This window comes from Stegodyphus dumicola, chromosome 1 (genome assembly GCF_044657685.1).
Source record: "Stegodyphus dumicola isolate Sdum_Otavi_A_Nest chromosome 1, ASM4465768v1".
Lineage (NCBI taxonomy): Eukaryota > Metazoa > Arthropoda > Arachnida > Araneae > Eresidae > Stegodyphus > Stegodyphus dumicola.
This window is the reverse complement of record NC_140768.1, coordinates 258,452,961-258,480,746: the sequence shown is the minus strand read 5'-3', so window position 1 is coordinate 258,480,746 and position 27,786 is coordinate 258,452,961. Positions and strand designations below refer to the sequence as shown.

The window sequence follows — 27,786 nt, the reverse complement described above, 5'->3', positions numbered from 1 at the left end:
TAATTACATTTCATGACTACTCTATTTTATTGCAGTCGTTAAAACTTACCACTAAATCAAAGGCATGTTTATCTGAACGCCTAAACCAACTCCATGTTTGTACTACAGACCAAATGAGAGCAAGAGAACTCAGAACTGCCAAAGCTATCTAGAAATCCAAAAGTTAATGGAAAAAAGATTATAATATAGTAAAAATTTAAAACACAATTTAATGAATTAAGTACAGCAGAACTCCAGTTATTCATACTAAATTAAGTTATTTAATATTTGCAAACTCTCTCTCTCTTTTTTCCTCCTGTACGCTATATTTATAATAATTTCAGTAATGGTTAGGTTATTTGAATATGGCAAAGCATACAAGGGATAGGGAAAATGAAGGTCTTTCCAAGCCCCAAATTCAAGAGGGGCCCCACAAGAGGGTTTTATTTTAGATAATTTTTCATACATTTCTGCAAATCTGCACAATACCTATAACAAATTACAATGCAACTTTATAACAAAAATGAAAGATGAATGACAGTGGTCTAGGAACATTATATAACAAGCATATGTAAAAATTTAATAAAAAAATCTGAAAGGTTTCAGATTTTAAATTTGTCCAAAGGGGCGTTTTTTTAACGTTTTGTGTGTTACCTTTATTTATTAAATATCATGTTCTTTGCACTTAAACCATAAAATTCAGTTCAATAGCAATGTCGCAAAATAATTTTAAAATGAGCATATCTTTAGAATTTCCGATACACAGTTCCACGCACTGGAGATAAAAACGTTTTTTTCCCTGTAGAGTGTTGCCATTGCTTGCTTTGAAATCCTTGAGTTTGTTAATAAAAAATTCGTTAAAGTTTTACAAAATATGAAATCGATAATAAAACAAATTCCGAATTTGGTCTTCCACATGCCCATATTCGTAGGAGGATTACGTCATTCAAAATTTGATGGCTCTATGTAATGTTGTTTTACCACAATGCAAGAAATTTACATACAATTATGCAGATTTTTCATTATTTTATTTCTTCAAATATAATGCAGGACTCTAACATTTGGTGGCAACAATTTGAAAAGTGAAATGGAAATTTATAGTGATTCAACACAAAATCGCAAAACGAAAACAACAGTCCTTCAGGGACAAAGCTCCTTTGGACTAATAAAAATAAGTGTAATTTCTTTTTGAAACAGTATATACTGCTCTACTTTATATTTTCAATTATTTATTCTTTATACTTTTTTTTTATTTCAAACCACAAAGGCTATGACAACTTCGCTGTAGGGAATACCTTGCTGGGTAGCTGTCCAGTAACATCTACTGTCTTTGATTTTGGTCTGGAACAAGTTAATATTTAATGGCCTTTTTTGTCAAGTAGGAGAGTTTTCAGAATCACTGGCAGTTATGAAAATGGATGCAGGTTAAGACTTTTAAGAAAAGAACAGCCAATAAATCGAAATATCACGTTATACTGTATATTTAGGGTTTAAATTCAGCCGGAAGCTTGCTAAGCTATTTCTTAGTTTTTGAATGAAACTGTAAGTCAATTTGGAGCTTCAAATAAGACAAGGTCTGGTATTTTATTTTTTTTATTAAACTATTTATCATTAATTTAATAATTTATTAATCCAAAGAGGCAATTTGCCCAGAACGACTATTAATTTCGTTTTGGCATTTTGCGTTGAAAATGTTAAATGTCAGTTCATTTTTTTAATTGTTGCCACCAAATATTATTGCCCTGTGTTATATTTAAAGAAATTAAAAAATGAAGAATCTGCATAAATGTATGAATGTTTCTCACACTGTGTTAAAACAATGGTACCTTAGAGCTATCAAATTTTGAATAATGTAATCTTCCACTGAATATGGGCATCTGGAAGCCCTAATTTGGAATTTGAAATTTGTTTTATTATCAGTTTTGTATTTTGTAACACTTTAATGAATTTTTGATTAACAAACTCTATGATTTCAAAGTGAGTAATGGCAACACTGCACAGAAAAAAATTTTTTTTTTTGATCTCCAGCATGCAACAAGAACCTTCCTTGAAGAATTATGATTACATGAACTCTCAAATCAAAATACTTTTGGACTTTAATGCTGAAATATTTAATAGGACTCTAAAAATTAAATTTATTTTTAAAAATTTATATTTATACTTTATAATTATTTAATTAACTATGTTGGTTAAAATTTTATGATTTACATTCATTTGCTACTGTTTTAGTGCTTTTTCTCTTAAAAAAAAAAGCTTTTTTCTCATCCAACCATTTTCTTCTTGAAGGCAGGGAATATGTAAAATTTAAATCTTTCAAATAATAAATTAATAATGGCAATAATAACATTTATGGACTGCATCACTTTTAGATTAATCTATGCCACAAAGCTTGCATAATGCTGATGAAGTAGTAACTGGGAACCTAAACTTTGATAACTTAAAGCAAAACCTTTCTCTTCACAGCCTGCCATATTGGATAACTACGCACTTTAGCTTCTGTCTATGCGCTGCTTTTACGTAATTTTGCTGTGCTTCCTTCCTATTGCAAAAGTATCAAAAATGTAAATGTTCTGGAAATAGGTATGATTAGAGTGCCAAGTGAATTGTGGCCACAAATGTCAATGAAGAATATGAATATCCTAATACCTGTAAACCTTCTCCTCCTTTCTCAGGCCCCTTACAAAATTTTAAAACAATATTCTGAAGTTACTTTTGAAACAGATAAGCCTAATCCTCGTACCAAAAAAGAAATCAGAAATTGTGCAGTCAACCAAATTCAAACCTTTAAATCCAGCTAGTGAATTTAAATTAACTGTTAGAAATAGTAAAATCCCTGCTTCTATATAAAATTAATTTATTTTTAGTTTTCCAGATTATGCATCAAAATATCTTACACAGTTTTGATTTTTTCAACCTGATGAAGATTTTAAAACCTAATTATTACAAGTAATTTTCTTGATTTTGACTTTACCCCATCCGGCTCCTTTCCTATCTTACCTTTCCTTCAACCCAGAGTTTTTCCATTAAAAATTTGTTGTGGACGTTGTCCCCCATAGGCCGGAGATGAGGAGAAGAAAAGCTCTACCACTATATTTTGAAAAATCTGGATTTAATAGCAGATTCTCACTCAAAGACAACATATTTTTATTATTATTATCTAATCCAAGTTTCAAGTTATGTGTTCTCTTTTTAAGGAGGACACAAGCAGTGATAGCACATGCCTGCTGTTCCCCCAGGAACAGTCCTAGCTATCTCTAAAATTTTATTTTTATTTTGTTAGGGGATTCAGCTATGGCTACAAAATTAACTTGGTTTTTATATTTCCTTACCAGTCACAATCCTCTGGCCATAGTTTAGCACAAAAGTACTACATACACACACATTTTATAAGATACAGAACAAAAGTATAAAATATACAAGCAAAAGAAAATTATAAAGCTGTATAGTAATACCGTTACTCCACCCATTGTAGTAGACTGGTCCAATTCATATGAAACTTCAAATTTCATCTATAAAAATATATCAGTAACATATACCATAAACTCAATAAATATATTTAAATTAGTAATATATTAAAATAAAGAATAATAACAAATATCAATATAAAAACAGTCAAATGTGATGGGCCAGGGTTTGACCTGCAAAAGAGAGTGCACACATGCAGAAGCGAGCTCTAAGTTTTATGTGGTAAAAGTGCTGTTTTAAAGTGCAAAAGTTCATATATCAATGAAAAGGTCTCGTTGAGAGTTTCAACTTGATGTCAGCTTCCTGTGGCTATGCTGAATAGTTCCATAGATGTGGTTTATTAAAATGTTATTTCCATTGTCTTTGTGATTACCATTATAAATGGAGCTGGGGACTGATCATCTCAGTGAAGTGCCACTCATACGTGATTTCATATTAAAGGGTATCTCAGCACCTTTTAGCCAACCAACTTTAATCTACGTACCATCAGTCAGCTGGTACTTTCCGCTTGCTTCTGGTACAAGTCTCAAGTCTGTAGTGTGATAGTGAGTGATGTTTTTATACAGTATCTTTACAAGTGCCATTTTCAAGGCTTAATTCTTTAATACCTCTTCATCTACTGGGAGTGCTGCAGCATTATACAGCAAAAAGGTAAGCCTCTGAATTATCTATAATTTGATGTGCATCTTAGAATTTTAGGTCCAATAGTTCTAATTTTATCAAGTGATTTTTACAATTTTACGTGTTTGCATTTAATTCTAATCATTTGCATATCTCACCTCTGCTAATGCATGTTGTAAATTTCATGTTATTTGCATGCTTCCTTCAGGGTGTTGCATTTATGGTGGCCAGTAGTGTATGTGCCATATTTATAATTATTAATTTTGTGCAATTCGGATAACAGGGCTCTGTTATTTTCGCTGGTCGTGTGATAATTTTGCAACACAGGCACATTTCAGCATGCCTTGTTAAATATTTTGGTACCTAATTTCATAACTTATTGTGCATTAATTTTCATTTTATTTGCCCCTTTATTTGATGTATTAATTGTTGTATTAAAGTATGTATGTATATAAGCATATAACTTACTGTTGTTAGTTTCTCAATTGTTTTGTACCAATAACTGCTGCTGGTGGCTCTCACCACTGTTCTCCTTATCAAAAGTACCAGTATTTTCCTGTAGCCATATTTGGCCACAGTACTTAGTACATTCAGCTTCAGGTTCCTTTGATTAGGGCTTATCTTTTTTATTACAAAAGTGAAGTAAGCAGTGCAGATTCCCCATATTTAATGGGGTCACTCTCCTAAAACAGGCAAAGATTCTACCTTGAATATTCCCGACAGACCATCGTCTAATGGCCCTCATAACTGGAGAAAATTAATGCAATTATGGAGAACGTTAGAGGGCACATTACAGTGTGCAAGGTCAGATCCCAGCTTAAGACTGCAGGTCACGATAAAATACAGGATTTTATTTGAGAGATCCTGAATATAGCTTCAAAGCAAGAGATCCTTATAGCCAACCAAGAGGAGCAAATTTTGGAATTAACAAGACATTTAAATTTACAATGGCACTCCTCTGCAGCAATAGAAGCAACCATAGAAATACCAACAACTGCACCAGTACAACAAACAGGAAACAGGCAGCAGCAGGGAGAAGAAGCAGTAAGTGAAAGTTTTTCCGTTGTGGTTAACAGACACAGAAGACTAAAAAAGTTTCTCCAGCCAAAAAGCTTCCTGACCATGTATTCCTTATTAAAAGTACAGATATGAGTCGCACTGAAAGCATAAAAAAGCAGCTCGTCAGTAGTATTAAGCCTAGCAAAGTGGGGATTAACTTTGTAGAAATAAGGCCTATGCACTCACAGGAACTACTCATCAGGTGTAGAGAGAAGACAGACCTGGACCACCATCAGTGAAATTCCGGAATTAGAAAACACATTAAATGTAAGAGTGCTCAGACCACATACTTTAATAGTCTTTGAAGTACCACAATACAGTACTGCTACAGATATCACAGAAGCTTTCTCCAACTTTCCAAAGTAACACAAAAGTTTATATTACCTATTCATTTTTACCCAAAGGAGGATAACACCTGCCATTGGCCAGTGGTTGTTGCAAGAGAACAGGCCATACAGGTATTAGAAAAGAAAAGAATCTACATTGGACATAATCACTACAATTTCAAAGAATAGCTCCAGGTGAGACAACTGCCAAGAATCCAGGCACTACAAACGTTACTGTAAGTCGGGTACAGCCTGTTCCAAGCATCACAAAGGGCACCCAATAGAAAAGTCAACAGCAGCCTCGCTAACAAGATGATAGGTAGCACCTTTGACATGCAACATCCAACAAGCACATCGAAATGTTCATCTTTCAGACAAGAATTGGTGAGAATGAACTCAGCCAGGAAGTCTACTAAATAACAGAGAAAAGTTTATAGAAGAGAGCGCATCAACATCAAAATTTTACAGTGTAATCTCCAAAGGGCAACGGCAGCCACACTCATTATCATGGAGGTGATGTCTTCCAGAGTAGCAGACCTGGCACTCTTACAAGAACAGCAAACTTCTTGGCCAACCTTCAACAAGTATAAATCCTATGCCTCCAGTACAAGAATGGCAGCCATTTTGTATAACAGCCCTCTAAATCCATTGCTTATGGAAATGATAAATTACATAGTAACAATCTTGATTGAATCCTTCAACATGAAAATAGCAATCACTCGCGTTTACGTGCTCCCAAGCATGCAAATTGAATGTCTGCTACCAGAATAAAACCCAACCTTACTTCAGAATACCATAGTGGCTGGTGACTGGTCTTATCAGAATAGCATAATGACTGGTGGCTGGTCATGCCATCAGCCCTTTATGGGAAGCACAGACAGAAAATCGCACAGTGCAGAAATTGTTAGAATATGGGACAGCTCACGGACTAACAGTAATAAATAAAGAAGACTCTCAACCAAAATTTCAAAATGGAAGAGCAAAAGGCTTTCCAGATGTCACATTTGTCTCATCATCAGTGTCCATGTATATAAACAACTGGGAAATGATGGACGTACCTTCTCTGAGTGACCATCATATAATACAATATGAGATCAATAGTACACTCACATACCTAGCAAAAAGGTGATTCAAGATCTGCTACAGAGGGCACAACACTTTAAAATATTACTTCAGGCCATGAGTGAGCGAAATCTTGAAACAACTGGATATCTGCGAAACTGCGGAGAAGCTAGACACTACATATGACTTCATCATAGCTAAATTGACTCAGGCAGCAAGAGCTTCCTACAAACTTAAAACAATAAAGCCGAAAACTTTTACATCATGGTGAAGCACCCACCTCAAGGAAAGAAGAAGCAAAATAAGAGCCCTGAGAAGACAGGTGCAAGCGGAGAATGATAAAGAGTGGGAAATATTAAAGTTGGTATGTTACAGGAAGAAACTAGCTCAATACAAAAAACAAATCAAGGCTGCAAATCAAGAGTCATGGTGTAGGCACTGTAACAACGTGCAAGCACCTATGGTACATTACAGAAAATAGCCACAAATAAGGTTTTTCAACCCCTACAAGTTACTGCTAAAGTAAAACAGAATGCAAAAAGCAAAACAGAAGCTCTAAACACCATCCTAGAAACAATCTTTGCTAAAGACAAGATGGAAAATGATTTAGTAACTCACTCAGAAATAAAACAAAAATTTAATAGAAAAAGCAGAACAGAGATATTACTCTTCCTACAGACCATGAAGTACATATCATCAAAGCCCTAGCAGACAAAAAAGTACCAGGTTCCAATGGTACAGATAATACCATTTTTAAAGAAATTCATAAAGAATTCCCACAGTTGTTTCGAAAACTATGCACAGCCTGCTGGAGACTGGGACAATTCCCTAGAAGCATGAAACTAGCCGAAATTGCGCTTTTTCACAAGCAGGGCAAAGACCTGTCAGACCTGGCATTCAGTCAGCCAAATTTTAGAAAAAGTAATTCTACACCACTTTAATTTCCACATGTACAAGAACAAGACTGTAAATGAAAAACAATATGGCTTCTGCACAGGAAAGTTCACAGACAATATTTTACAACAACTACTAGATAACACAAAGCAGAACAATGACAACAATTTGAACACGCTTGTTATATCATTGGACATCAAAGGGGCAATCAGCTCATTATAGTGGCCATACATAGTCGAATGCCTAGACACCATCAAATGCCCATAAGAAATCCTGAACCTTATACACAGCTACTTGCAGGATCGTTGGATATAGGTTACAATACACAATGAAATACTCAAAGTCAAGCATGAAAGAGGTTGTCCCCAGGGTTCCTGCTTGGGACCTACACTTCTTGTAAGGAACACAGCCTTCGCACTCTATGACTAACAGCAAGGAGTAGGTATTTAAGCATACGTGAATGATTTTTTATTGGTCATTTATGGTAGCACGGACATTAGACTAAAGGCACAAAATGTGATCAATACTTTTAAAAGCTGGGCAAATGAGCACAAATTGAATATCTCAGCAGATAAAACTACACAACTGCTTATATGTAGGCATGGAGTGCAAAATCGGAATTCAAGCATTAAGCTAAATGGAGTTTCTATAAAAGGAGTCACAGACCTTAAATACCTAGGTATTATAATTAACAACAGGTTTTCCTGGGTACCACACATTAAATAATCTAAGCAGCTTAACAATTCCATGGTTAGAACAACAGGACCTCATTGGGGTACTCCAAGCACTATGCTCAAAAGCTGGTACAGAACAATCTCAGAAAGGATCATATTATATGGGGAAGGAAGCTCACTGCCAATATGAGGAGGCAGCTTCTCACGATCCAAAGAATGCAACTATTGATAATATGCAAAAGGTTACATCCCCAACTGCGGCAGCTCAAATGCTGGCAGGTATCCCTCCACTGGACCTTCTAATGGAGACAGATAGTAAGGATGTTGCACCTGGAAGATATCGTCTCTCTGTGGCAAAAGACATTCTACCATACAGACTATGAGAAGTGCAAGCTGATCATGCTTGGACACCCTGCAGATGCAGACTTATCACAAACAGTACACCTGCAACACACCCCGCCAGATGAGTAAGCACTAGCCAGCATACAGTTGGTTCAAAGACAGAGAAGGGCACAAGCTGCACCTACTGTGTACTCCAAGGAGGAGAAGTGGTAAAAAGTTGGAAAAGAGATTGGATGGCAAAAGTACCGTCTTCAGATGGAACGTCTACCATTAAAAGCAGCCAGTTTGGAGTCCAAACTCTGCCTCAAGTTTGGAGGCCATCTGAGGAAGAGTCCTTTAGTGCAAGGTATATACAAAAAATTCTCCTAAGGATCCCACCAGATGACTGATCTGGGTTCCAGCCTCATGTGGGTATTACTGGCAACGAAGCGGCGGACTTGCTTGCAAAATCTGCAGTCAATGACTCCTGTAGACTGGAAAATCCAATAAGTGTGCCACAGTCTTATTTAAAAAAAATTATGGGTTGATCTTTACAATATAGTAACTGGTAGTTTGGCGACATTTTGGAGGCGATAAAGGTTACTACCTGGGACTTTGGTAATAATGTGAGCAGTACTCAGTTAAGATTACGCATTATTTTGTGTGGGGGAAATGAGAGAGCATGGGATATGTCATGTGATATTAATGGACGAATTACGGTTCTTTAATCGGAAAAGGGGGGAATTTGGACAAGTATCTGTGGATGTGTATTATTTTGTATTAAGCTTCATTGTGTGTTGTGTGAAGTAGGGTTGAATAATTTTGGGATTGTATGGCGCTGTCTAAAGTGAATTGTAGATGTGATAAAGAAAATTTTTTTTTATCAAATTCGGAAAAAAAATCGTTCAGTAATTTTATTCAATCCATAATAAAAGTGTATCCACCATGTAAGGAAGATTCGGAAGAAGATTAGGTTAGTTAGACTTTGTTCAGAATGTGAGTAGTATTCAGTTCTGATTATGCATTATTTTGTGTGAGGGAAATGAGAGATCATGGGATATGTTATGTGATATTAATGGTCGAATTACTGTTCTTTAATCGAGAAAAAATCTGGCAATTTTGTATTTGGCTTTATTCTGTGTTGTGTGAAATAGTGTTTGTGAATTTTTTGATCCCATGGCCGTAACTAAAGTGAATTCGAAATGGGTATTTAGTGGTATTGAAAAGGATAGTAATAAATGTTTTTTAAGGTTGTGCGAGAGAGAAATAAAGATGTTTTATTATGTTATTTATTTTACCTGGTATCTTGCTTTGAAAGATAAGTATGATTTTAAAGATTCTGAAACAGAAGTAAGAAAAGTGTATCCGCCACGTAATCAAGATTCTGAAGAAGATTAGGTAAGTTAGTATTTTTAATTATTTGAGGATATTATTTTTATGCTTTGTTGTAAATGTAAGGTGGAAAGGAATTTGGTATTATTGGGAAAATTGTTATTAGCAATGATTTAGTTTAAAGTAATTAGGATTGTAAGGTAATTTTTATTAATTTAATGTATGTGCTCATTTATATTTTAAGAAGTGTTTTTGAATTTAATTATATTTTAATGAAATGATAGTTATTTTGTGAATTTTATGTTTGTAGGAATTTGGTATACGTTTAAGTTGAAATAAACGTGCATGGAAATAATTTAAATATTTGATATTAAGTATTTGTAAAGCTTGAGGTATGAATTCATTGGTGACGTGTTTAATGTAATAGATGATTTAGAGGTAAAAGTTTTTGGATATTCTATTTTGTTTTATATGTGGAAATGTTGATATTTGTAAAGGGTAAATACTTTTTCGCGATCATGTAATTTCATATATGTTCTTTCTACCGGGTTTAAAGATTGAGAAAATTGTCATGTATTTTCGCGAAATTTTTTTAATTTATGAGAAAAAAGCAGTGTACATGGATATAGTGAAGAGTGTGCGTAATGCCATTTTTGTGCAATTCTGGGATGTTTTTTTAAGTAAAAATAAGTCGGCGTGTACATGGTTTATGTGTATGTGTTATTTTGAAAAATGCGTAAGGAGAATGGTATTGTGCAGTTTTTCCTAATTTTGCAGTGAATATTTGTCATGATTAAGCAGTTTTGTTTGATAAAATTTCTAGCATAAGTGTAATTCGGCTAGTAGATTGTTGGAAGAAGTGTTCAGGAGATAAAAAGAAAAGAAACATGTCTTTACTTCGTGAAGACAAAATGGCGGCGGGGGAAAAAAAATGGAGGGTTGCTGTAGGAGAGTTGGTCGGCAAATTTTCGCCAAAAAATCACCAAGTTACCATAATGTAAAGATCAACCAAATTATGCTCAGTAGCCTTGTACAAGAATGGCAGAAAAGATGGGAATGTGAAAGCACAGGGAGGAAAACCTACAAGTTCCAAAAATTTCATGCTCAATTAAAACATACAGCAACGCACAAAATCACTTCTACACTGGCCATGGTCCCTTCCCACATTATCTTAAAGGAGTTGGCAAACAAGATTGTGAACTATGCTAATGTGGGGCAGTAGGTACAGCAGATCACTATCTCTACAACTGCCCACACACCAATACATTGCATTAAAAACATGAAGCAGTGAATACTGGCTGCAATGGGCAGAGAATAACTCCGGCAACAAGCAGGTGAAAACTAAGATAGAGGAGGATCAGGTTATACTCATCAAGGTATAAAGAAATTCACCCCCCTTCAGAATTGGATTTCCGCAGCTTAATTTCAATAGCAAATCAAAGTGGTGGGGAGAGGCCTTACAAAAGTGAGGTACATTGAACTGACAATTCACATATAACACAGCAGCAGATTAGTGTCGTTATCTCTTACAGTAACATATAAATAACTGAACAGTAACAAAGTTACTCCCTTGATAGGTACTGCAACTATTCCATGCAAATCAGCTTAGGTACCAGAAAATTGAGTTAAGTAACTCCTTACCCAGTTTAAATTAGATAGTACTACAACAACTGAAAATCAACATTAGAAAAATAGCTCACCCTGTAGAATAGCAACTGGACTGTAAGAGCAAAAACTATTATAAGCTGATTGCCCTCCATTTTGCATGTACTTGTTAAAAATAATGCTATAAAGCAGTTAAAAAGGACATAGAAAACCCAGTCAATGTGTAGCTGAATTACAAGTTTAATTTGATTATCTCAGTAAAAGTATTGAAAATATTAAATCAGATTATGTTTAAATGTGCACATAACTCATGATTATATCTAACTATCTCATGTAACTTGTACAAGACAATGTCATTAATTAACATATTCATGCTAATACACAGGCCTTGTATGCCCATGTAATATTTATATTTTTATATAGAAGAAATAATTCCTTCTGCCAGAATGACTATTAACACTGTAAGGCTTATACAACAAAATCAGGTCAGTGGTTATCCCAGGCGACGCTCAGTCAAATGTGATATAATGAACCATCAAGTAACTTAAATTTTTCTTCCCAATAACTAATAAGAAATACAGATGATCTCACAAAAAATCACAAAAAATGATAAATCATGTTTAATACATAAAAAATTACCCCTACTATGTTATTTAGAGACATGAACATCAATTTTAATTTTAAAAAAATCATACTATATAGTTTTTGTAATTATTACAATGCAGTTATTAAATTTTTATTTTTTCAATTTTGAGACAAAATAAACATGCAAGAATGAATTATTTAGTATGAAAATTATTTCAGCAACTACTCTCAAAATACCTATTGCCCCTAAAATACACATTTATAAATGATTTTCTTAAAATATAAATTATTTCTGATTTATAAATAATTTTAACACTTTTATGTATAAAAATGATTCCTTGATATATATGTCCAGTATTAATGAGTTGAAATCCATTGATTTTATATACATTTGACAATATATTTATCATATCTCCTCATATGTTACCAACATATACAACATTATACTATAAATTATTAATTATGTATTGTGTAAAACTGATAATACAACAGAATAAATATTGCAAAAATGATATTTACTTTAACTTTTTTATCTCTCATGTAATCATCGGGTGTGGCTTCTGCATAGGAAATTGTAAGTAAAGGAGGATAAATCATTCCAGACTTTCCATTTGGCCTTAAAGTAATTCTAAGAAAAGAGAAAAGAATTTTAGCATGTTATGTTAGTAAGTAAATAACAAATATATAAAAGAGAAAAAATATATAATTAAAAAATACTGTACTTCAATGATACATCAGCAGCATATCTGAATACTTTTGCAACAGGCTGATGAGATTTTCCTATTAGATTAGCTCCTTCTTCTATACCACTGACAGGATCAGTAAGGAAAAAACGACGGACGAGGAACCATTTCGATTTGTCATATTCTTGTGGGAGGAAAAGATCCTTATTAAAACCATATTTAAATATACAGCACACACACAAAGTTAACTGAGATTTTAAGCTGATGTACAGCTTGCTGAAATATTACACTTTAAAATTACCTAAACTTATAATTTCATATGATACCAAACTAAAACAGTTGAAATGATTTCATGATAATTATCTCACAGTTCTTTTTAACACATAGCTAATGCGTATCTTTATGATTCACAAATTCCTCATAAATACATTTAATATACAAATATTTTTTTTCTATTCTTTATTACATATAAGATCAACTTGAACTATTGCTAACAAAAGCAGTCATTTAGGTCACAGATTTTTAAACTTCATTTAAAGTCCTATAAATCTGAAAAAAAAAAAAAAAAAAAAAAAAAAAAAAAAGTGATATATGCATAATAAATATTAACTTCTTACATTAGTGCTGGCACAAGTATTTTAATTTAACAACAAAATTTCCTAGTTTTTTTTTTTTTTTTTTTTTTTCCTTTTCTTTTTAAGCCCAAAGGGAAAATTTACTAGGAAGGGCTATTAATTTCGTTTTAGCATTTTGTGTTGTCCACTATAAAATGGCATTTCACTTGTCAAATTGTTGCCACCAAATATTAGAGCCTTGCATTATATTTAAAGAAATTAAATAATAAAGGATCTGCAAGAATACATGCATGTATCTTGTACTGTGAAAAAATAATGGTACCTAGAGACATCAAATTTTGAATAACATATTCCTCCACTTGAGTATGGGCATCTGCAAGTCCAAATTTGAAATTTGTTTTATTATCTATTTCATATTTTGTAAAAATTTAATGATTTTTTTTATTAAAAAACTCAATGAATTTAAAGCGAGAAATGGCAACACTGTACGGGGGGGACATTTTTATCTCCAGCACGCGAGACTGTGCATCGGAAATTCTCAAGATATGCTCTTTTCAAATATTTTGTGATATTGCTGTTGAATTGAATTTTATGGTTTATGTGCAAAGAACATGATATTTAATAAATAAAGTTAACACATAAAATATTTAAAAAATGCCCTTTCGGGTGTAATATCTTTCACCCAAAGGGTGAAAACTTTAACCTTTATTAGCTGCTAAGTTGTTTCCACAAGAGACAACTAAACAAAAGATATATTTTGCTTTGATTTGTTAATACACTAAAATTATACATAACACCAGATATACTTATCACCTAGACTGTCAAAGGTTTTGGAGCCAGTATAGATTATATAAGCAGTACAAAGCACAGTACAATTACATTACCAGTACAGATAACTAGCATGAACTGCAGTAATATATATCAAGCAGGAGAATATGTCCATGCTGCTGTTGACATTTCAGGAATATATTATTGTGTTCCATACCAACTTATTAATTACAGAAAGTGAGTTGTTAATGATGGGCAGGCAGGAGTAGTTAATGATAGTCAATAGCTTGTTTTGTAATACTAGTTACTTCATATATGTATCATCCATAATTTAAATCCCTGTTATATCAGTGAAGAATTATAATGTGTATAATGGAAATGTTTCAATACATATTATATTTTTACGATAGGGTTTTGTTGAAGACCATGTTTTGATCAGATGTTAGAGCAGCATGTGCTTGAGGACATTAAATTCAAGTAAAACATCATAATTTGTTTACTGGTATACATCTGTATTTTATGCCCTCACTGCAAAATATAATGACAGGAAAAGAATGTACTCAATTTAGTTATTGGAAGAACTAAAAATACCGAGTATTTTTATATTGCTTATAAAATAAAGTTTTTTTTTTTAAAAAAAAAAACACTCCCTTATCCTGATTTGCTACATTATATGTTTGGTCATAGAACACAAAAACCTTCATGAAAAATATGTTTACTTCATTGTTATTTTTAAAATCAAGTAACTAATTTAATATTACGACAAATACTGTCATGTGATCTTCTGCAGCATGTATTTTTTCTAAAACTGAATTTATACAATTTGCAACAACTTTTAATTACACATAATTCACTTTTAAATACACTCACTCACACACATTTGATGCACACCAAATCTCTTTCATATCTTGAATGTTTTACCTACATAAAATGTCTCAATTATTTTAACATACCAATTATTATATTTAAAATTAAAGTTTTCATTATTAAATACACGAAAATTATGTTGTTGTTAACATGAAAATCAAAAACCTACACATGTTTTAAATGGCTAAGTATTTTATTTCCTTATATTCCTCTTTTAATTTAAAATATATATATTATATATTGTAGCGTAGCGGTATCTTAACTTTAAATTAATAAACCTAAGAATACATTAATGCGAGTGGACTGTAAATTAACCTTTATTCGGGAGTTTGAACTTTTGAACACAACACAGCACAAAGTAAAACGACAGAGTTACAATTAGCGGTTTTAAGAGTGCAAGAACAAAATGAGAGCTACGCATATAATCTGCGCATTGTGAAATAATATCTCACAGACAGGCAGAGAGCTCTGGTGGCCGAAACATTCCACCCGGCGTTGAAACATCGTTTCAAACTAAATAGCTTTTACAAAATGAAATTATCATAACAATATTACATTACGCAAAAATGTATCATTAAAATATTCACAAGAAAACAAAATATGAAATTATGCAATGAAACTAAATTGTTCTCAAAACAGATGCACAGAAGCCTTGATACAATTCAGGAACTTAATTATAGTTAAAGCAAATTACAATGTTATAATGCTTTAGGGAAAAAAACTTAATCATTGATAGGCAAAACACTAAGTTTGTGAATTGGCATTTTGAAAACTCCATTAGCAGTTGTGATCTTCACGATACGCACAATATTATCTGAGCTAGGAAAAACCTCCAGCACTCTTCCTAATTTCCATCGTAGCGGGGATAAATTGTCTTCCTTTATGATAACTAAATCATTAACCTTTAAATTAGATTGCACTTTCAACCATTTTGAACGTCGTTGCAAATTAGAAATGTATTCCTTGGACCCATCTTTTCCAAAAGCTTTGAAACATTTTCTCAAAAAGCTTCCAACGTTGCAATATAGGAATTTTTTGATGTGTAAACTTTCTGCTGGTAAGGCAGTTAGCGGGGTACCAATTAAAAAATGGCCTGCCGTAAGTGCAGAAAATTCTGATGGATCTTCAGACAGTGGACACAAAGGTCGCGAATTTAAACAAGCTTCAATTTGAGCTAGTAAATTCTTCTTGCGTTAGAAGTTGTTCACCTATGGTTTGCTTGAGATGTAACTTTGTAGATTTGACTGCAGCTTCCCATAATCCTCCAAAATGTGGTGCTGCGGGAGGATTAAATATCCACTTAATACCTTCAGTAGAGCAATATTTATTAACCAATTCATTTTCATTCAAGGAGTTTATTACTCTTTTCAATCCCTTATCTGCAGCAATAAAATTTGTGCTACAATCGCTATGCCCTTCTATTGGTTTTCCTCTTCGAGATACAAAGCTCTTTAAAGTGGCAATAAATGATTCTGATGTAAGATTACCTACTAATTCAATATGTATAGCTCTTGTAGTAAAACACACGAATACACAAATGTAGCATTTCATTGGTTTTACTCCTCGACCTTGCCTGGGCTTCACTTAAAATGGCCCGGCGTAGTCAATTCCAACTTTGGAGAAAACCTTTGACGGAACGACTCTAGGTGATAGTAAATCAGACATTATCTGGGTAAATGTTTTAGCTTGTACGCGATGACATTTCACACATTTCCAAATCTCTTGTCTTACAACTGACCTAGCGTGGATTATCCAATATTCTCTTCTAATTACTGATAGCAATAGCAGGGGGCCAGCATGAAGATGGGATTCATGCAAATGATTCACTATAATCTGTGTTATGTGATATTTCTTGGGCAACAAAATAGGATATTTTCTGTCTTGCGCGATGTTGGATTGTCTTAATCTTCCTCCAACACGTATAAGTCCATTCTTATCGATAAAGGGGTTCAAAGAAAGGATCTTACTATTTGAGTTTGTATGTGTGTCTCTCTTCATGAGTCATAAATTCAAAGATCGTTTCGTTTCAGGAGTCAAGGTTGGGAGAGCATTAGAATTTCAAAGCAAAACTTCAAGATTTCTTAGAACATAGAAATAACATTTATTAACGATAAACTTATATTACTTATATTACTTCCGCCTATAGCGGCCATGAAACATAATCAAGCATCAAATAAATATGACATGCATCATTGTTCATGTTCAAGCATCAAGTAATATATTTTTCATCGGCGCGCATCAAGAGCGCCACCTATCTACCAAAAAGACGGAACATACTCCGCCCCGATGAACATTGGTTCATTACAACATTATTATAAAAATCTTCAATTTTAGATTCAAACAAGTTTTCCAAAAGTTCAACAGTATATCATATAAAATAAAAATGCATAATGACAAATTTAAATTGAATAACAACATTAAATTTAGAACAAAATTTTACAAATAAAACATACTTACAATCTCTAGAAGGAAAACAATATAATGAAACTGTTAAATTACCATAATCCACAATTGTGGTCCATTCTATGAATCTGAAACATAATTGAATTAATAATAATAATAAAGACACAAATTATGAATATGCAATTAATGGGTTTTTTTTTTTTTAGAGTCTTATTCACTCAATGGTAAGCGGGAAAGTTTATGTATAGGACGCTTCATTTCGCCCAATAAAGTTTTTAGTTTCACAACACGAACTTTTCCATCAGCACCAGGATATAGTTCAATTACTCGTCCAAGTCGCCACTTTAATGGAGGCAAATTTTCGTCCTTTATCAAGACTAAGTCATTGAGGGCTAAATTTGGTTTATCCCTCAACCATTTGGTACGCCCTTGTAATTGTGAAAGATAATCTCTAGACCAACGTTTCCAAAAGCTCTGGAAAATTTGCTGTGTCAATTTCCATCTTTCAGCAGGGGTTAGCTTATTATTTGTAAGATCAGGTTCAGGAATTGCTGTTAATGTAGTCCCAATTAGGAAATGTCCAGGTGTTAAAGGATTAAAATCTTCAGGGTCAGATGAGATGGAAACTATTGGCCTTGAATTCAAACACGCCTCGATCTGTGTAATTAAGGTGTGAAATTCTTCGTATGTCAGAACCTGGGTACCAATAGTCCGCTTTAAGTGAATCTTCATTTGTTTCACTCCAGCCTCCCAAAGGCCTCCAAAGTGAGGGGCAGCAGGAGGATTGAAGATCCATTGAATATTTTCACCGCTCAGGTAGTTTTGAAATGCTTCGTCAGAGGAAAGTGTAGCTATGTATCTTCTTAATTCTCGATCAGCCCCAACAAAGTTGGTTCCTCTATCGGAAAAGATTTTCTTGGGTTTTCCTCTGCGTGACACAAATCTTTTCAGAGATGCTAGGAATGCTTCAGTTGTTAGATCACTGACCACTTCTAGGTGAATGGCCTTTGTGGTGAAACATATGTAAAGGCAAACGTAACATTTATATCTCGTTCCTCCTCTTCCTTTCCTAGCTTTAATTAAAAAGGGGCCTGCAAAATCTAGTCCTGTATTCGAGAATGTTCTATCCGGCAATACGCGAGAAGCAGTTAGGTCGCCCATTATCTGACTGGATGTGCTTGTTCGATTTTTAAAACATTTTATACATTTCCAAATTATTTTTCTTACAATTTCTCGGCCATTAACGATCCAATATTTCTGTCGCAGAGCAGATAATGTTAATGTGGCTCCTCCGTGAAGGTTCACTTCGTGAAAGTGTTTGACTATCAATTCAGTAACTTGGTGACTTTTGGGAAGAATGATTGGATACTTTGTGTTTTCTGAAAGATTCGAGTTACAGAGTCTACCACCGACTCTAAGGATTTCTTCTCTATCAAGAAAAGGATTTAATTTCAGGATTTTACTGCTGAGATTCAATTTCTTCCCTGCTTTCAAAAGTCTAATTTCTTCTCTAAATTCGGAATTTTGTATGATTTTAAAAATCAAATTGCTTGCCTTATCCAATTCTTGAACTGTTAAAAAACCCTTGAGTTTTAAAGATGTAGGTTTAATATTGTGGCAGAATCTTAAACACCATGCAGTTACGCGTTTCAATTTTTTCCAGGATGAAAACCTGGATGTCAATTCAAATTCAGCCTCTTGGCTAACAACAGAACATACAGTAGTTTGACGCTGTTCTACCTGTACCTCTTCCACCATAGGCTCAATCAAAGGATCAAAAGATGATGAAGGTACATTTTTCTCTTTTAACCACACTGGTCCATTGAACCAAAGTTTATTTTCCACTAGATCAGAAGCTCTTAATCCACGTGAAACTATGTCAGCCGGATTGTCATTTCCCTTACAGTATTTCCATTGCGAAGGTGATACAACATCTTGTATTTCCCGTACACGATTAGCAACAAAGGGTTTCCATTTATCAGCGGTACCCCTGATCCAGTGAAGAACAATTTTAGAGTCACTAAAACAAAATACATTATCTTCTTGGATATTAAATAATTTCCTTAAATATTTAACTATTCTTGCGGCAATAATGGCTCCCATAAGTTCTAAACGAGGCAAGGTTAATTTTTTAAGTGGGGATACACGGCTCTTTGAAAGACGTACAGCAAGAATCAGGATAACGAAAATATGCAACAGCTCCATATCCCTTGAGGCTGGCGTCACAAAAGACAAAAAGCTCTATTTTATCGAAATTTACACATTCATCATTTAATTTGTATTTTCTAGGAATACACAAGTTGAGAATAACTTCAATTTCAAAGTACCAAGTTTTAAATTTTTCACTCAAGTAACTGGGCAAAATTGTGTCCCAATCAATACCCAATTCCCATAACTCTTGTAATAAGAATTTTATTCTGATAACAAAGGGTGCAATGAATCCAACTGGGTCATAAATTTTTGCCACAATCTGTAATACCTTTCGCTTTGTAACGTGTTTCCAGTCAACTGGTTGTAAAAGTTCTTGTACATCTAATTTCAATGTATCCTCATCCAAATCCCAAATTATTCCCAGCACCTTTAACGTTTTCTTATCCAAATTATCTTCCTTATTAATTAAACCAATATCTTGCCAATGATTTTTTAAAGATACGGAATTTGATTCAAATTTTCTTAAGTTCATACCAGCGTCTTGAAGAATTTTAACTGCATCAGTTGATAATGAGAAAACTTCTTCAACGGAGTCTGCTCCATGGATAAGGTCATCAACATATAAGGACTTATTTAGAATGTCAACAGCTTTGCTATGTTTCTTTTCATAACCCTTAATATGATGTTTGATAGTGGCGGACAAAATAAACGGACTTGTTGTCATTCCAAACGGCACTCGGCACATTCGGAAAACCTTAAAGCCTAAACTATTGTCACTATCATCGTAAGAATGATCAAACCATAAGAACCTTAAAAAATTTCTATCTTCACTATCAATTTGAATTTGGTGAAAAGCCTTCTCTATGTCTGCACAAAATGCAACTTTATGTACGCGAAATTTTAAAATTATATCCAACAAGTTAGGATTTAAATTAGGGCCTGATATCAAACATTCATTTAACGATTTAGCTCCTTCAGACTTAGAAGAGGCATCATAAACTATTCTTATTCTTGTTGTTACTTTTCCTTCACGTATAACGGGCCTATGAGGCATATAATAACAGTTAGCTTCATTTTCAACAAACTTACATTGTTCAACAATCCCCCTTTCAACTTGTTCTCTAATTATATTATCATATTCATTATATAGGAAATCATTTCCCTTTAATTTATGCTTTAGTCCTAGAAATCGTTGTTTAGCAACGAAAAAATTATCAGCGAGTTGTGATTTATTGTCCTTCCAAAAGAGTTTTGTTTCGTACCTGCCGTTATTAAATTTTAAACTGTCGTTAAAATGCTTAATAGTATCCAAATCAGTTTCCGAAAATGTTTTGTTTTCATTTTCAATTCCTATCGAATCCAATTTCCAAAATGACTGCAAATCAAATGTGTTTCCTTCAACGGCAGATAAAAACAACGCATTAATTCGAGTATTATTATTTTTTACTTTACCCATCACTGTGTATCCAAATATGGTCGGTACTATAAACAAACCATCATTTATCATTGAATTACTTCCTGTTTGTATATACCAGAAATGCTCCGCGCCAAGCAGAATATTTATGTTCTCATTAACGGGACTTGTATCCGAAAGTTCCAAGCCCTTTTTAGTCATAAATTCTTTAATGTTTTGACATGTTGATGGCGCCTGGAAGTTTATTGATGATATTAATTCTATCCCTATAGCTTCTACAACAAGGCAGCGATCATCGTTTTTATTTTTTATTTTTAGACTATATACATCAAATTCTTGCGAGTTACCGCGCTGATTTCCAAACGAATAAATTGTTAGAAATTCTTTTCTAATGACTTGCAATTCTAAATCGCGCGCTAACTTGTGGGTGATGAAGTTTCGTTCACTACCTGAATCAATTAATAATCTTACGATTCTCGATTTATTTTTGCTTTGAGCAATAACAGAACATGTCTGTAAAAGCACACTATTTTCAGGTTTTAGAGTGTTACAGTGGGAAGTAGATACTAAAGTTTTATTTTGCGTATCTGCGGAGTTAACATCTTCCATTTCTTTCGATTTCAAACGGCAGAAAAGTTTATTATGATTTTTGTCGTTACAATTTTCGCATGGTTGTATTTTTGAATGACAAAACGACCGCAAATGTGATCTCAGAAGGTATCTGTAACAGCGACCTTCATGTTTTAATTTCTTTCGTTTTTGTTCGTCGGAAAATTTCAAACATCCGGCAGATGTATGTTCGTTTGATTTTCAGAATATGCAAAACATTTTTACCGATGTGTTAAAAGCAGAAGCTTGTGATTTGACTTTATAATTTTTTAACCCTTGTTTAGGATTAACCCCTGTGTATTTATTACCTTTTGAGCTATTAATCAAAATACTTGCTTCTCGGCATTCAGTTTCTATTTTAATGAACTCTATTAATTCACTTACTTCTATATTTTGGTTAGATGTTCTTTTTCTATGGAATTCAAGAGCTAAATCTTCAGGTAACAATTTAAGAATTATTGGGTTCAATAACTGTCCGTATGAACCGCTAGTAACATCTAAACTACTTAAATTTCTAACGCAAATTTGTAACTGATCATAGAGCTTTCTTAACCCAAAAACATTTGAAGAACTTTTAACTGGTTCTAACTGTAACAACATCTGCATGAATTTTGATATAATAACATCTTTACGACCAAACCTCTCTTCTAAACTTTTAATACATAGATCATAATTTTCTTCAGATAAAGCATAACCAGAAACACAATTATATGCTGAACCAGATAATAAACTTTTCAAATATGTAAACTTATCTATTTTAGATAAACTTGGATTAGAATGAATAGCATTATCATACGAATTAAAGAATTCGAGCCATTTACTGGGATCACCAGCAAATTTTTCAATATTTAATTTAGGTAACTTTACTGAAGCACTACTTGTAACAACATTATTACCATTCAGAGTACTACTAATACCATTACTAGTTGTAATTATACTTCTTTCAACAACTTCATTACTGTTAATTTTCTTTACTAACAATTTTAGCTTTAAACGTTATAATTTTTTCATCATATTCTTCACATACAAGTAGTTCGTTATCATATTCTTTTTCATCAATTATGAGAGCATCGATCTTTGAGTCAAGAGTTTTAAGTTTCTCATGGTATTCAATTAACAATTCATATGATGAATTTAAATCTTCTAGATGTTCTTTACTTAATTCTTCCGATAATAATTTCTCAAGTTTGTTTAGAAGTGTAGTAACTTTACTACGTACAATAGCACGTTTCTTTTTCTCTTTTGCTAAATCATCCATTATGTTTCGTTTTCAAAGATCGATACCAAGAACAAATAAATCAAATTTCTTACCTTTCAAAAGGTAATTCCCCTTGTCGCGGGTTTCAGACACCAGAAAAATGTATGTGTGTCTCTCTTCATGAGTCATAAATTCAAAGATCGTTTCGTTTCAGGAGTCAAGGTTGGGAGAGCATTAGAATTTCAAAGCAAAACTTCAAGATTTCTTAGAACATAGAAATAACATTTATTAACGATAAACTTATATTACTTATATTACTTCCGCCTATAGCGGCCATGAAACATAATCAAGCATCAAATAAATATGACATGCGTCATTGTTCATGTTCAAGCATCAAGTAATATATTTTTCATCGGCGCGCATCAAGAGCGCCACCTATCTACCAAAAAGACGGAACAGAGTTTAACGGTTGATTCTTTTCAGAAGATTATATTCATTAAAAAACTCATCCATTTGAACTACTCTAATAATTGCATTTCTAGCATATTGCAATTCTTCGGTTTTAAGGTAACCCTTAATCCTTGTTGCGGTAGATTTAGCTGAATTATTCGCAAACCGAAAACACCATGAGATGATTCTTTTAAGTTTCAAGAATGATGAAACTTCATTAAGGACTGGAATTTGCGAAGCGACTGTTCCAATTGAACAAGAAATATTTTTCCGTTGTTCCTTTAAAGACTCTTCTGAAAATGGCAAGTTGATAGAGAACGGAATATTATTTGAATTAAGCCACTGAGGACCTGTCCACCACAAGTCATGAGTAGAAAGCTCTGAAGGCAAAAGACCTCTTGATGCGCAATCAGCTGGATTCTCCTTTCCTTTTATGAGATTCCAATGCGATGAAGGTAAGACTGATTGAATTTCTGAAACGCGGTTGGCTACAAAGGTTTGCCAGCATGTTGGTTTTGATTGTATCCAGGACAAAACTATCATTGAATTACTCCAAGCGTAAATATCGTCAACATGAATTTGCAATGAATTCTGCACAGCTTGAACCAAATGCACTAATAGAACTGCAGAGCAGAGTTCTAAATGAGGAATAGAGATTACTTTCAGGGGAGCTACGCGAGTTTTTAATGTTAGTAGCTGCACCAAAACTGAAGAATTATTTGAAGATCTTAAATAAATCACTGCGGCGTTAGCTTTCTTAGATGTGGCACAGAAACAATGAAGTTCTACATTTGTAGATTTGGGCAATAATACTCTCCTAGGAATATGAATGCATTCAAGATTTGCGATATCTTCACAATAGATTTTCCATCTTTGATTGATTTCATCTGGCAAGGGATCATCCCACGAGATTTGTACTTTCCATATGTCTTGAAGCAAGATTTTTGCTGCAACTATAAAAGGTGCTAACCAACCAAGTGGATCAAAGATTTTCAAAATAGAAGATAAAATTATTCTTTTAGTAGAACACTCTCTGTTTTCGAGATTTCCAAAGTGACAAGTAAACTCGTCTTGCACTGGATACCATTCCAAACCCAATAATTTTATTGATTTAGTATCAACTACTGTACATGAATAATTTGAGTTCCGAGCACTCAAAGCAGTTTCCAAAATCGAGCGATCATTTGTACACCATTTATGCAATTGAAAGCCACCTTTTTGTAAAAGTTCACTCAGTTGTGAAATTAACTCTACTGCGTCTGAACCAAATACGACATCATCAATATAACAATTGTGTAATATTACTTCAGCTGCCTTTGAGAATTTAGTTCCTTCGTCAATTGTTAGTTGTTTGAGTATGCGAGTAGCCAGATATGAAGCGGAAGTAGTGCCATACATTAACTGTGCACAACCTGTAAGTTTTAATTGGCTTCGATGGATCATCTCTCCAAAATATTTTTTGGAAATCGCGATCTTCATCATGAATTTGAACTTGTCGATACATTTTCAATAAGTCGCTAGTAATGGCTATGGGATAGCATCTAAACCTCAAAAGAATAGTAAATAAGTCGTCTTGCACCTTGGGACCATTCATTAGCGTGTCATTAAGTGATATCCCTGATGTAGTTTTGGCACTAGCATTGAAAATGACGCGTAGTTTTGTGGTAAGACTGGATTCTTTTAGCACATGATGATGAGGTATATAATAATGAAAATTTACTTTATCTAAATTATCATCGGATAATTCTTCCATGTGTCCAAGTGATAAATATTCGGACATGAAGTCTTTATACTGTTGATATACTTCAAGAGTTTTTATTAATTTTTGTTCTAGACTAAAAAAGTTGCAAAAGGCTTTTTGCATCTAATGGTTCTGTGAGACTAAAGGTGCATCCAAGAGATAATAAGAGGTTTTGTTAACAATAACAACATTTATTTACATGAAAATATACGAAAATTTCAATCAATTAGAGATATATTATTAGGCATCTCTGCCTTCCACGTCTTACACCTTTAGTATCCTGCCTGCCACTGACTATTAGGACGAACGCAGCGCCCTCTAGTCAGAATGACGCTGGAAATACGTAATACTCCCCACCTGAACTCACTTGAGTTCACTTACCATTGAATTTTAACTAAATTTACATTCAGGAACCATTTAAAATTACAAGAATAAAAATATAAGTGCCATATTATATCAAATACAAAGCTTCAAAATTATTCAGTGACTTAACATACAAAAACCAATTACACTTTTAACTTCCAAAGAAAATTGCTCAAATATCAAGCATTAAAATATAAGCACAATTAAACTATCATTAATACACAGATAGAACATTAACAGGTTGCAACTCAATTAAACTAACACAATTAAGGATTAATTTCCAAATTATACACAAGTTGTACTGAGCGTTTTATTTGTCCTTTAGGAGTCTGAATAAGAAGAGAACGAACTTTTCCATCTCTTCCTGGATATAGCTCTAAAATTTTTCCCATCATCCACATATTTCTGGGATAACGCTCATCATTAATCAAAACAATATCATTCACTTTAAATGAAACTATTTTACCTGGTTGTGGAGAAATATAAGCTGATCTTAGATTAAGTAAATATTCCTTTCTCCACCTGTTCCAGAAGTGATTCAAAAGTGTTTGCTGATATTTATATTTCTTTACCAAAGAATTCCTATTAACATTTAAATTTTCATTTTTATGTTTTATTACAGGTAAAGACACCAACCATTTACCAATAAGAAAATGAGATGGGGTGAGTAGAGAGGGTTCTGAGGGTTCGTTGTACAGATACGTGATAGGCCTGGAATTAACCAGAGCTTCAATTTCCGAAAAAACAGTTTCCAATTCCTTCAAAGAGAGAGAGGATCATCCAACAATTTTCTTTAAGCAGGTTTTAACCGTCCGTATCTGTCTCTCCCAGAAACCTCCCCACCATGGACTTTTTTCAACTATAAAATTCCAAACTATACCTTTAGAAGCAAATAAATTTTTAACTTGATCATTATCTATCTGATTCCACCATTTTTTTCAATTCACTATTTGCTTTTTTAAAAGCTTTGGCATTATCAGAATATATAGTGGAACATAATCCTCGACGAGAAACAAATCGTCGGAATCCTAACAAAAAGGAATCAGCAGTTATGTTAAGAACTACTTCTAAGTGGATAGCTCTTGTCACTGCACAGCTAAATATAAGTAAATAACACTTTGAATTAAAATCACGAACAAAAAATGGTCCGGCAAAATCCACACCGCATACATCAAATGGTGGATGCTCTTGAATTCTATCAGGCGGTAAAGGGGCAACCACCTGCATTCCAGATTTCACTCTGAATCGTCTACAAATCAGACAGTTATTTAACACTTTTTTCACAAATTGACGACCTTTAACAATCCAGAATTGTTCTCGTAAATGTGTTAAAGTTGCATCAACACCTAAATGGCACATTTTAGTATGAGAATCACAGATAAGTAGTTCAACAAATTTATCATTAGATGGAAGAAGCCAAGGATGTTTAGCTCGCATATCGTTACATGAAAACTGTAGACGTCCCTTTAAACAAAGTAAGTTATTATCATCAAGTTCAGGATTCAAATTAAATATGCGTGAACTCTTATCGATAGTTCCTTTAGAAAGAAGTTGGGTAACTTCTGTACTATAATGCTTGAATTGAGTAGCTTTGATCCAAAAACGCAAAGCTTGCTCGAGTTCTGGAGCACATATAGGTCCATTTAATTTTGTAGAATTAGGTTTAGAATTGTGCACAAACCTTTTAATCCAAGCAGTAACACGCAGTAATCTACTTAATTCGCTGAAGTCATTAACGTCCAGTAACGACGACATAGGTAAGTTTCCATTAGCTGAACTGGTTACCATGGAATTAACCAGTGTAGTCCGTCGCTCTTTCACTACAACGCGTTCATCACAGATGTCATTAAAATGTTGTAGCAATTCTTGAAGAGGCCACGAGTAAAGTGGTTTAGACAACCAAACAGGGCCTGACCACCACAGAGAACTTGTAAGAATCCTCCTAGCCGATTCTCCTCTAGTAGTAAGGTCTGCGGGATTGTCGGAGCCACTGCAATAGTTCCAACACTCTGGTAGAGTCAGCGACTGCACTTGAGCTACTCTGTTGGCGACAAATGGTTTCCAATGTTTAGAAGATCCTTTCAACCAATGAAGGACAATTTGAGAGTCGCTCCAAAAGAAAATTTGTTTCGTGAAATTAGGAAATAGACCTTGTAAATAATTTCCTAAACATGCAGCGAGGAGAGCTGCCATGAACTCTAATCTTGCAAGAGTCAAAGTTTTTAAAGAAGCAACTTTACTTTTTGACATTATAAAGCTCACTTTGATTTGGCTATTGTAAATCACGTACCTTAGGAACGCAACAGCCCCATATGCCTTGGGATTGGCGTCACAAAACACATGAAGAGAAACTTCACTTATTTCTACACTTTCAAAAAACCTTCTTTCAATAGATACTGATTCAAGTTCACAAAGTTCAGAACACCAGGTTCTCCATTTATTTTGTAGGTCACTTGGCAAATCTTCATCCCACTGTAGACCACGTTCCCACATCTCTTGCAGAAGAATTTTCACAGTGATTACAAAGGGACTGATCAGTCCACATGGATCAAATATCTTTGAAATAACTCTCAAAACGTGACGCTTGGTGATTCTAGCATCAATGGAATCCCCAACATCTCTTAAATCTAATTTAATTTTA

At 33.7% G+C, this 27,786-nt stretch overlaps 1 protein-coding gene across 3 annotated transcripts in view; it reads right to left on the bottom strand.

Moving 5' to 3' along the window:
- LOC118198697 (meckelin) overlaps positions 1–27,786 on the bottom strand; it is a 107,673-nt gene that overhangs the window by 39,752 nt on the left and 40,135 nt on the right. For all 3 annotated transcript variants that reach the window (XM_085827371.1, XM_085827372.1, XM_085827373.1), the window contains 4 exons: positions 12,646–12,790; positions 12,443–12,551; positions 3,432–3,488; positions 50–148 (listed from right to left, as the gene is read on the bottom strand). In XM_085827371.1, the coding sequence (XP_085683497.1) occupies positions 50–148; positions 3,432–3,488; positions 12,443–12,551; positions 12,646–12,790 (410 nt within the window). The remainder of the gene's footprint in view (positions 1–49; positions 149–3,431; positions 3,489–12,442; positions 12,552–12,645; positions 12,791–27,786) is intronic.